The sequence below is a fragment of the Emydura macquarii genome, unplaced genomic scaffold (genome assembly GCF_026122565.2).
Source record: "Emydura macquarii macquarii isolate MOO-44397 ecotype Brisbane River unplaced genomic scaffold, CSIRO-AGI_Emac_v2 contig_2994, whole genome shotgun sequence".
NCBI classification, from domain to species: Eukaryota; Metazoa; Chordata; order Testudines; family Chelidae; genus Emydura; species Emydura macquarii.
The window spans coordinates 3,936,958-3,949,363 of NW_027133131.1; the positions used below are offsets into that span (position 1 = coordinate 3,936,958).

Consider the following 12,406-nt stretch of genomic DNA (forward strand, 5'->3'; position numbering starts at 1 on the left):
AGCAAGAAGAGAAAAAACCAGCAAAAAATGAGCAATATTTTTTTAGTTTTTCATTTATTTTTTTAAAAGAATTTCAACTGGCTCCAGAGTAAAAATTCTGCCACCCCTACTCGCATTGAGAAGATCTATCTATCTATCTATCTATCTATCTAGCAAATCTCAGGGTTTTATATTGCTGTCATCCCTACAGTATCTAGGCACCTGTCATGTAAAATCAATAGCAATAGCAAAGTCCCTTATGGACTTCATGGAATCTGTGGCCCTTCTCCATTTTTGGGGTGGAGGTACGGGGGAGAGGAGGGGCGGGGGAAATAAAATCTCTGCTTGGGATATATCTGTTTGTTTGTATGGTTCTTCTGGTACATTTTTTGTTACAACTTTTTGGAGTCGGGTGTTTGGATAGATGGGAGTGTCATAGGAAGGAAAAATCTAATGCACATCTACAAAATGGGGGATAAAACTGCCTTGTACTGCTGGAGTACTGCTGAAAAGGATCTGAGAGTTATAGTGGATCACAAATTGAATATGTGTCAATAATGTGATGTTGCGGAAAAGGCTGATATCACTCTGGGTGTATTAACAGGAGTGTCGTATGTAAGACCCAGGAGGTAATTGTCCCACTCCACATGGCTCTTGTGAGGCCTCAGCTGGTGTAATGTGTCCAGTTCTGGGTACCACGCTTAAAGTGAGATGTGGACATATCGGACATAGTCCAGAGGTGAGCAACAAAAATGGTAAAAGGCTGAGAAAATCTGACCTGCGAGTAGGATTGGAAGGATTAGGATTTTATCGGTAAATAGCAATACATGTCGATTTCACTGAACGCACACAAGGCTGACGAAAAGTATTCCCATCAATAATAATCAAAATTGACAGATACACAAATTAAGGAAAATGCTGCTTGAGAAAATAGCAGTTTGATTTAAGGATGTTTACTTATGTATATTTTGACATATGATGTTTACAATTTATGTTACAAAGCTTTAACTTTTTGAATCGCAATTAAATCTAATTAAATAATTAATCTAATTAAATAATAATAATAATAATGATTGTCTGGCCCTCCCCATTGTCTGGCCCCCATTGCTTCCTGCAACTGTGAAAACTGACATTGATAAACATAGAAAAAATGTTTGACCTGTCATTTTGTACAACTGCGAACATTTAAATCGATAAAAATGGGAAAAAAAAATGCTGAAAAATAAACATTGATATTATCCATTGAAAGTATAAAAAAATAAAAATAGTGTTCTGGAAATCCTACCTATAAGGAAAGGTTAAAAAAACCTGGGCATGTTTAGTCTTGAGGAAAGAAGTCTGAATGGGGACCCAAAAACAGTCTTCAAATACGTTATGGGCTGTTATAAAGAGGAGAGTGACCGCTTGTTCTCCACGTCCACCGAAGGTAGGGCAAGAAGTAATTGACTTAATCTGCAGCAAGGCAGATTTAGGTTAGATAGTAGGAAAGACTTTCTAACTATACGGGTAGTTAAGCACTGGACCAGGCTTCCAAGGGAGGTTGTTGAATCCCTGTCTTTTTGGAGGTTTTTAAGGACAGGTTGGACAAACAGCTGGCAGGGATGGTCTAGGTACACTTGGTCCTGCCACGGTGCTGAGACTGGACTTGATGACTTCTCGACGTCCCTTCCAGCCCTACCTTTCTATGATTCTATGATCTGATAGAGCCTTTGTGATACTTATAATAGACCGTATCCAAAACAAACACTTGGGAGGGATGTTCTAGGGTATACGTGGTCCTGCCTTAACGCAGAGGGCCGCCCTAGATGACCTCTTGAGGTCCCTCCCAGGCCGATCTTTCTATGTTTCTATGATTCGCCTTTTCATTTTATTCAGCGCCTCGGCTCATGGTGCAATCTATTATGAGGACTTAATTCCACAAAGCAGCAAAACTAACCTCATTTCTCTAAAACTTCAGAGGACTGTTTCTGATACTTTCCAAACCAGCCCACTCAACTCTAGATTTTAAATCTCCTGCAACCCTGAGGTTTTCACCATGAAGCAACTCAGGAGTGATTCTACAAAGCTGGTGAAGTTCTTATTTTCTCTCTCTTCCCTGCTTTGATCACCTGAATCTACCTGTCACTGTCACTTCAAGGCACCTACAGGTCACCCGCTGGTCAATCTGATGAACATTTAAGAGCTCATTTGCACAGACCTCTGAATCATGTTATTATATAAAGTATCATTATAATAGTTTGCTTTAGAGAAGGGACTGTACATAGGCACAGAAAGACCATGTTCGTTTCAAATATCACCTGAACCTGTTTCACTCCCTCAATCCTGGTAGTGCAACTTTGCATATCTGTGCAACCACCTTCACTTAATAGCATTTAATACACACCAGGGTGTAATAAGAACATGTTCTTCTCCGGGTGATGACCCAAATGTACTCCTCAATAGCTGAATAATTTAATCTCAGGGAGTGTCTTGTCTTAATATTTATCTGTCCACTCATTACCACCCTCTGGCATAATATGTTCTACTTTCAGGGAGTGTGGAATTTTGTTTGCTTTCGTTTTTAACTTTACCATTGTGGCTGTTTCATTAAACCAAATACACTCCCCAGATCTGGAGGCATTTAAAGAAGCGTGGATAAAGTGTTCCAAAGTGGCCAAAGAGCCCAGATCTGTAAAGTTATTTCAATGCCAGGTGCCTCAATGCCTTTGAGGATCTGGCTGTCAGTGACTTAGGGGGCTCAGTACCAATGAAAGTCAATGGCCCTGAGGTGTTTAAATTACTTGCATCTGACGAAATGGGTTTCTGCCCATGGAAACGTAGCCGAAATAAATTTGTTAGTCTTTAAGGTGCCACAGGACTCTTGCTGTTTTGCTAAAAACAGACTAACACGGCTACCCCTCTGGAACTAAAGTACTTAGTTGCTTTGGAAAATTTTATATCAAGTCTCCATTGGGGGCTAGACAGTGGTGTCTGGAGCTGGGACACAGCAGAACACCATAGCAGTACTATCTACTTAGCCTTCCCTCCTTACTCTACACTACTGGGTTAGGAGCACATCTAGCCATGTGGGGGCGGGGGGAAGGAGCAGCTGGAGGATGTGGGGCAGGGTTAGAGGACCGGAAGGTTTTGGTGTCACTGAATCTGCCGAAAAAAGGGTTTGTGGGAAAAATTTCACACTGCTCTGGTCGTAGCTTTTAGAACGCTTTTGCTAATCTGCCCTGCAGAATGAGACCCGGAGCATGGATAGAGCATGGATAATCTAGTTCTGATTTAGTTGACTAAACACCTGGACTGGATTCTGGACTATTTTAGAGTCAATGGCAAAACTCTCTTTCACTTCAGTGGAGTCAGGATTTCACCCCTGCTGAGGAGTGGCATGTTCCCATTGCCATGGAGGAAGGTGTAAGACTGGTTGTGTTAACGTAGCAGTTATCTTTTAACTCACCCATCAGGTTTTCTGTCCCTTGGTTTTGATGCCCACGGGTTTTCAGCACAATTGCGTTAATCCCCGTGAAATCGCTCTTGGTTTTGAGCATGAGTGACGTGTAATCCCCTCATAAATGAATATTCATGATTTTTTAAAGAGCCCTGTGCTTCACACGGCCTACCTGGTCTCTTCTGAAGTGACTCTTGCCATGACAACAGAACGCATCCTTCAGACAACAGAGCCACTGTAAAGCAATTCAGACAGTAATGTCACCTCGCTTGAGTGGAGTTACTCCAGATTGATTCTGGTTCAACTGAGACAGTTTCTGTGTGTAGACAAGGCCTAATGCTTTCTGTAATGTGGAGCACAGTGTACCATTGGATCATACAGGAGACAGTAGCTGCTTGCTACTGGGACTTAGTGATTTAGTTGGGGTTGGTCCTGCTTTGAGCAGGGGGTCGGACTAGATGACCTCCTGAGGTCCCTTCTAACCCTAATTGTCTATGATTCTATGACTATATGGGTTGAATAGGCCAGACCTTCGTTAAGACATCTAGACAGAGTCAGGGTCAAGGGGCCAAGCCGAAGGTCAGAACTGGAGTCAGAAGCCAAAGCCTAAGCTGAAGGGTAAGCTGGAGTCATAGACAGAGATATAAGAGTTGGAGCCAGCAGTCAGCAACCAGAATGGAGCAGGGAGCATGGTACTGGAGCAGGAGCAGGGCTTGGAACAAGGCAGGAGCAGGCAGCGGAAGTGAGATCAGGGTAAGCGTAGCTGTGGGTGTGGTACGCGTCGAGCTGCTGCTGTGTGGCTGCTGCAGGGCTCACGTAGCAGACCGCTGGTTCCCCGGCCCAGTCAGAACATGCAACTCTTTGGAGGGGGCTCACTGGGCCCAGCAGAACCTGCAGGTTGACTAGCGACCAGGCTGGGAGCAAGCTGTGTGCCCCGACACTCCTAGCTTCAAATTCATACTCAGGAGCCTCCCACCCGAATGAATCAGGAATCAATCTTTGGGAGCCACTTGGCCCCATTCCGTCAGTCTGGGTTGATATCCCCACGGACAAGTGGGCATTGGACAGAGTTGTCCATGACTACCTGAATCATTTTCTCACCTTCTTTCCTTCTCCGTCCCTCTTCAAGGACCCTTCTCCTAGAAAGTCTATTACAGAAAGACGTCGTTTTGTGGCTTTGTCAAGGAGCCATAGAAGAGGTTCCTCAGAAGTACAAGAGAAATTGTCTTCTGCTCCTGGTGGCCCCCTGTTCTGAAGAAGAAAGGGGGCCATCATAGCAACCGAACCAAAGAAATAAATTATTTGTCCACCTGTAGCTCAGACCACAGGTCCATCTAAGGCAGTGTTCTGTTTCTGACCATGGCCAGGTGCTCCAGAGGAAGGTATAAGAAACCCACAACTGGTAGATTTTAGGATAATTTGCCTCCCATATTAGGTCTCACCCTTAGTGTTAGAAATCAGTTTAAGCCCTGAAGTATGAAGTTTAATATCCCCTCCCTTCTGTTCCTTCCAGCAGGTATGTTATCAGCGTTAGCCATGATGATCTGTAACAATTTGATTAACCATTTATTAAAACTAGAGCTGGGTGAATTTTGGGGGGGCCAATTTACTATTTGACAAAAAATGCATTTTTCGGGGCACCAAACCTATTTGTGAATGTGGGTCGAATTGGGCGAATAGTTTCGGCTGAAAAAACAAACAGGAAAAAAAAATTAGAAAAAGTTGCAATGTTTTTTATTTCAGCCATTTCTTTTCCTTTTAAAAAAAAATCTATATTTTATGGAAATTCTTTTTTGTTTCACAAATAAGAGGAGAACAGAAAAAAAAGACACCCCCCCCCAATAAATAGATAAATAAATAAAGGAACAGGAAGAGAGGGAAAGGAGAGAGAGACATCTTGGTTTCTCTCTGCTTGATGAAAAATTTTGACTTTTTGTTTCCAAAAGGCATTTAATTTCAAAATATAGCTTTATTTTTTAATTAAAAAAATGGGGTGGGGAGAGTGGAGTGGAGTGCCCTGCCCTGAAAATCAACCTGAAACAAAACCATGTTTTTCATTTTTTTCGGTTTGGTGAGAAAAATCAGAAAAAAAAAAATTCATTTTCGGTTGGAACTAAGCCAAATCTTTTTTTTTGTTTGTTTGTTCTGTCCCTGAACTGAACAATCAATTATTTGCTCAGCTTGAATCAAAGCATTTCCTGATCATTTCATAACCCTTTCATAAACTATTTATAAATGGAAATTTGACAGAAAGCCTGACTGTTTTGCTGCATGTTCATTCATGGTTTTTTCCCCCCAGAGAATTCAGTCTTTCTTTCCAAATCAGACGTTTGGTCAGCGGGCTGGACAAGTCCTGTCGTCTGTTCGTGATGTGAAGGGGGTGCAGGGGGTCCCTCTGGAGAATTACCCCAGAGCAGGGATGGCAAAGGGCCATTATAAGCCACCTTATGCTGCCCCCTGCTGGATAGCCTGCAGCACGGAGGTCTTGCCAGGGTGGAGTGTGGTAAATGGAGCTCTGGTCTCACCCACTTGTGTAGTTGAATTAATCTGTTTTCATTCAGACTCTGTTGTTTCTAATTTCCCTCCAGATGACTGATCACGTTAATGACAATCGCTCCTAACGCAGCAGGCCACAGAGTTGGGGACCTGGGTCTCCGACCCTGGGTTATGAAGTCCCGGCTGAGTCCCTCCTTGCATTACAGAGGTGGGTCAGAATCAGGTCTCGGGGGGCTCCTTCCCCTGAACTGTGAGGTCTGTGACCCCCTGCCTGTGTCACAGAGCTGGGTCTGAGTTGGGGGTCTGTGTGAGGTTTGCACCCCTTCCTGTGGGGTTCCTGATCCCCTCCTGGCACCATAGAACCGGGTTTGAACAGGGTGAGCGAGCGGGGGCCCTGGGGTCCATGATCTCCTCCCTGCATCAGTGATCCGCCCCGGTGTGCATTTCACTCCTCTGTCTCACGCTACAGAGCTTGTCTCAGGCCCCCCTCTGCACTTGATTCCAGAGCAGCCCCCTTTCGCTCCAAGGACATCCTCTCCAGGGACAGCACAATTTTGGTTGGACGTATTCCAGGAGGTTTCATCACATGACATACTCTCTAATTAAAGATGAATCTTTGATTCATGGAGACTCCGGGACAATCCTGGGGGGCTGGCCACCCCTAGCGACAGGGCTGAGGAGCCATGGGGAATTACTCACCCCCCTGGGCTGCGGTTGGCTCTGATGTGATGTAGCAGAGAGAGATGCTGCAGGAAGAGCATCTCTTCTGCATCGCTCCATTTCCCCCTCTCCCGCTCCCCCCGCAACTCAGCTCCATCCTGGCACTTGCTGGGCTTTTGTCCTGGCATGTGATTGCATCCTCCTCCTCCTCCTCCTCCCCCGCCTTTTGCTGGCTTCCCCCTGCCCTGCAATGTGGAAATGGTACAATCCCCTGCTCCAGCGGACTGTTAGCTCTGTGGATGTTGCTAGAACATAAGAGCATCAGCAGGAAAGCTGCAGAGGCTGGTTCGGTGGTTGCAGCAAGCGAATCTATCACCAGGAGGGCACAAGCGAGGCCAGAGTCGCTCTTTCTCTCTCGGCGATTCCCAGTGCTCTGAAGTGTCGGTGCCCCAAGCAGAAGAGCATCTTCAGCGAAAGTGCCATGACCCAGGGGAAGGTAAGTTGGGACCCGAACACCGGGCTGAAGTTTCTTCCCCCAAACTTTGCAAAACGGGGGAGTGGGAATAATCAGGCCCAGGGAATCAAAACCGGTGTGTCAGGATGGAGCCGAGAGCCTTGTGCATGAATCGGGTGCCTGTAAGAGAAGGGATCCAGCAGGGAAATGGAGTGGAGAGCTGGATATCTAGGGTGGGCGTGCTGACGCAGTCGGCATTTATGCATCGCTCTAGGGTATCCTGCCCACGCTAGATCCATCCTTGCCATTTGGTTAAGGTTATTCTGTCGGTACCACTGGCATGTAGTGAATTGAAATTGGGGGGGGAAGGGGGGGTTGTGTTTTCCCACTCCTAGCTTGAGAACTCAGTTGCCATGCCAACACAGCATCCTATGGTTACCAACATATATATATATATATATATTAGTTGGGGTTGGTCCTGCTTTCAGCAAGGGGTTGGACTAGGTGACCTCCTGAGGTCCTTTCCAGCCCTAATCTTCTATGATTCACAATCCTGGATGCATCTGTGCTGCAGGGGTCTCCCTGGCTGAGTTTTAGTTTTGAGCCGTGCCTGGGTTTCTAGATCCCACACGGACACAATGCGCCTTCGCCGTAAATGCCAGATGAATGGCTGCCTAGATGCAGAGGAGGGTCGGCTATCACAGCGTCTGTCGTGCAACCATGGGCTGGTTACGTAAGCCCCGGCCGATAGGGTTCCAGGGGTTACATAACCAGCTCCTGGCCTGTCCTGGGACAGCGAGATATGTTTTTTTCTGGGTAGCTGCAGCAAGGATGCTCCTTTATCGGCAGAGGGAGAGTCAGAGCCAATATTCAGCACGCAGTCGGTTCCACTTGCTGTCCCTGACAGGATGCACAGGGCCTCTGAGTACAGGAGGGGGGCACGTGCCTGGGGCGGGTTCCAGCGCCTTGCACAGGAAATCATTGCATGAAAAGACCATTTTGCAAGGATTCTCTTCCTATTCCTCGCCTTCTAGGTGCTTCTCCCCCATTTGAATGAGGTCATAGAATCATAAAATCATAGGTCACCTCCTCCTGTCTCATGTGGCGTTGATGCAAAATCTGACATTGGTTGATGGTGGTCACGTGTCATCTCTGATTGGTTTAGGCTGGTTTTACCTCGCTGGCGATTGGTTCACGTTGTGTTGGGATGTGGCTTTCTTCAGCCAATGATTGGCGTTGTTGGTGGAGTCCACCTGGGCTTATGATTGGTGCGGTCTGAGTTGAGCTCGCCTGTGATTGGTGCATGTTGAGCTGACACAACCAGTGATTGGTTGATATTGGGTGTATCTAGTTGTTAGCAGGTGCATATGGAGCTAGCTTAGCCTATGATTGGTGCATATTGAGCTGGCGTCATCTTTGCGTGGTGCTTGTGGATACACACAAAATGGTGGGGCTGACACTAAATGGGGTGGTACCATCCGTAGTTGCTTTGCCCTATATCATGCTCATTATCTCTCTCTGTGCAGGGGCATAGACTCTCTATATGGGTCCATCTTTGGCTGTTTTATAATTTGGGATTGTTTATGGGCCCAAGTCATCTCCTCTTAAAATCAATGGCAAACTACCATTGATATCCATGGGAAAGGAAGCAGAATATTATTTCAGCTCCTGGCACGGTGATAGACTTCTTTTTAATAATAATAATAACCATGAATAATACCTACTTCTTATATAGCACCTTTCACGCGTAGATGTCAAAATGCTTTAGAAAGGAGGTGCGTATCATTGTTCCCATTTACAGATAGGGAAACTGAGGCACGGAGAGCAGAAGTGACTTGTTGAAGGTCATCTAGCAGGTCAGAGCTGAGAGTGGACTGAGATCTCCTGGGTTCCAGTCCAGTGCTCTCTCTGCTAGGCTACAGCGCCTTCTATGTTCAGCTTACATTCTACTGTTGAAAAGACATGTTATTCTGCACTGATGGCCTTCCTGTGGAACCTCATTCAAGCCTATGAGACAGAGGAAAACTGACGGTGCTGCTCAAGCAAGGGCAGAAATGATCTCTGCGAGCCATTTTTTCATGAGCTTCCATTCTGATTTTAACCCATTCTCTTACCCTGTTCCCAGTCTTGCTTCATTGTCCCATTGCATCCACCAGGAGGAATCAGTTCATCCCGGATGTAACTGCACTGAAGTACACAGAGTTACACCAGCTATTGAATTTGGGGGTGAATTTGGACCAAGTTGTAATAGTGATTAATTTTCTCAATTAAAACTGGACTAATATCCTGTCTCATCCCATCTTGGTTCTGGAGAATGGCAAAGGTGGGAAATATGATGTCAGAACCATTCAGCATCTGTAAAAGAATTATATTACTTAAAACACTGCTTAAACTTCCAGCTCTATTTTCACTCTGATTTATACTCTAACTCAGCCAGAAGTTACGGGCTTGATGCAGGAATTACTAGATGCAATTCTCTGGCCTGTGCTATATGGGAGGTCAGAGCAGATGAACACAATGGTTCGCTCTGACCTTAAAATCTATTATTGAAATGGTAGTTTCAAAGAAACAGCTGATGAAAGTGGATCAGTTTCATGCCCAGTTGTCTGGGACCTATTTGAGAACAGAAACACCAGGCTGATAGGAGAACGTTCTCATGGAGACAGAGACTGTCTGGGGTGTTGTGGATGAGTCTTTGCTAGATATTTCATATAAGGAAGTTCCTTGAGAACTTTCCTGGAGTGTTGGCTTAGAGACTGATTGTGGAGCGTAACATTTTCAAAAGCACCTAAGGGCTGATCTACAAATATATTTAGGTGCCTAAAGGTACAGATCGGTGCCTAACTCCCATTGAAAGTCAGTGACAGCTAGGTGCTTTTGAAAATCCCACAAGGCATCTATCTGCCTCTTTAGGAGTCTAAATACCTTTGTCAATCTGGCCCTAGGTGACTTTTAATGGGGCTTAGGTTCCTAAATTACTTAGACGTTTCTGAAAGTTTTACTCAGTGTAAAGTACGGGGGGCCACAATTTTCAAAACTGACAAGTGGAGCTGGTTAATTTTTTTGTTTTCCAAACCTTTTCCTTGGGGGTTGCGGGGGCGGGGAGGGGGAATTTTTTTTTTTTTTTGACCAAATGAAAATGTTCATGGCAAATTTTGCAAAAAACAAACAAAAAACCCAACAACATAAAAACGGAAACAAAAAATGTGGGCAGTAAAAGGGTTTTTAGTAAAATTGTGTGCATGTGTGTGTGTGTGTGTGGGGGGGGGGGGGTTATTTCTTTTTCTTTTTCAAAGAAATGAAAATGTGTTGGTAGGAAAGGTTGAAAAAATCAATTAAAAAATACGTTCCATGGAAATGAATTCACATTTGTCATCCAGTGCTCGTGCCTAGTGATTTTAGGTGCCCACCCTGAGACACCCTAAGGGTTCTGATGGATAGAGGACTCTCCCTCAGCTAGTGGAGTACCAAGGGGGGACAGGTGGGGGCCATGCCTCCGGGCACTGGCCTGGGGGGGGCACCGGCCAGGCCCTCCTCGGAGGAGCCACCCCCCCACTGACATCCCCAGCGGCCGCGCTGACCCAGCCCCCTCCACCTCCTGTCCTCTCAGCCCCTCCACCCCTGCACTGGGCACAACGAGGGAGCCACGGGGACCCCGGCTGCACAGTGGCCAGGAAGCCCCCTCACCCCCCCGCCGGGCAGCCCAGGGACATCTGCCCCTGTCACTCCCACTCCCCGCTGCCCCTGCAGCCCCCACAGTGGGGGTAGGGGAGTGGGCGAAAGCGAGAAACGGGACCACAGACACCCCCTCCCCTGCGGGGCCCTGCCTCTGACGGGGGGGAGGGGGTGCAAACACAAGTATTGGCCCCCCATGGTACACCACCGCCCTCAGCCATTTCAACCAGCTGTGCCTCCTCTCACACTCAGTTGCCAATAATTTTCCATCCTATGTCTCCTCCCCAACTGAATTCCATCATCTATGTATTTTTCCTCTCCTCTTTTCATCTCTTTCCCTTTCTATCCCTAGTTGGCCTTCTCTTCCCTCCATTTGTCCTCTCCCGTGTCCCTCTTCTCTCCATATATGTCCCTAACTGGCCCTCTCTCTCGCCTCCATTTTGTCCTTTCCTGCATCCCTCTCCACTCCATATTCATTCCTAGCTGGCCCTCTCTCTCGCCTCCATTTTGTCCTTCCTTTGCTCCCTTCTCCACAACATATCTAGCCCTAGTTGGCTCGGTTTCCTCCTCCATTTTGACCTCCTTCCAGGCTTTCTTGGGATGGGGCCTGGCGTGCGGGTTCTCTTCACCCTCCACTTCCCAATGCTGAATGTTTCCGAGGGGACCGGAGTCAGTTCACCCAAGGGCGAGATCCAAAGCCCATTGAAGTTGACGGGCGTCTTTCCGTCTTGACGTTGGTGAGCTTTGGATTAGGCCCGCACCACAGATGAGTTGGCACCCCACGGATGTGATGCGTCAGCTGATGTTTCCAGCTGCAAGACTGTTCTTATTCCCCTTCGTCCTGTCTTGGCTATTTTAGTCCTGTTTTCTCTGTCATGCAGCTCTCGGTGAATAACAAGCCTCCGAATTCTGAGGGACAGCAAGGACGGGGAGAGAAAAAGGACAATGCGACCACCCCGTCGGCACCCCCGACTTACGAGGAAGCGACTTCAGGGGAAGGGATGAAAACGGAGGCGTTCTCCCCTCCACCATCTGTGCCCCTCCACCCCAGCTGGGCTTATGTGGACCCCAGTGAGTACTCGCTTCCCTGCATTGCTGTGAAATTCACTCAGTTGATTTATTGTCCCGGTTTTACTGATGAGCTACAAAGACTTGGCCCAGGTCACAGAACTAGTCAGGGCCAGAGCTAGGAATAGACCCCAGGCGTCTTGATTCCACTCCTTCTCAGAGCAGGGGATAGAATCCAGGAGACCTGATGCTGGTCCCTTGCTCTAACCATTGGCCCACACTCTCTCGTGGACCTGGGACTAGAACCCAGGAGTCCTGACTTCTGCTCCCCTGATCTAATCACTAGATCCTACTCCCTCTCAGAGCTGGGGATATAACTCCAGAGTCCTGACTCAAGCCTTTTCCTCTCCTCAATAGGGAACGTTTCTCTCTCGCGTCTATTCAGCTTTTACTTTCAAATAGCCGCTGAGGTCACAAAATTCAAACAGCTGTGTCAGCGACACTGAGCGGTTTGGTGTCTGCATGTGTCCAGGTCTGAATACAGATAATCAAGGGTTAAAATGCCCCAGAGCCATCTCAGCGGGATTGGAGGGGTAAATCTATCCAAAGCCAGCCTGTGTGGCCCCTGGTAGGGCTGATTTCTTAGTAAGCAAATAGCTGGTCATGTTATAGTGTCTTTGGTGAGCGCTTCTCACTCC

At 46.9% G+C, this 12,406-nt stretch overlaps 1 protein-coding gene across 1 annotated transcript in view; it reads left to right on the forward strand.

The window, feature by feature from the left end:
- Positions 1-6,906: 6,906 nt before the first annotated feature.
- The window catches only part of FAIM2 (Fas apoptotic inhibitory molecule 2), a 34,161-nt gene continuing 28,661 nt past the window's right edge, over positions 6,907-12,406 (forward strand). The window contains exons 1-2 of the mRNA XM_067529641.1: positions 6,907-7,067; positions 11,582-11,771. Coding sequence (XP_067385742.1) covers positions 7,053-7,067; positions 11,582-11,771 — 205 coding nt within the window. The 5' untranslated portion in view covers positions 6,907-7,052. The remainder of the gene's footprint in view (positions 7,068-11,581; positions 11,772-12,406) is intronic.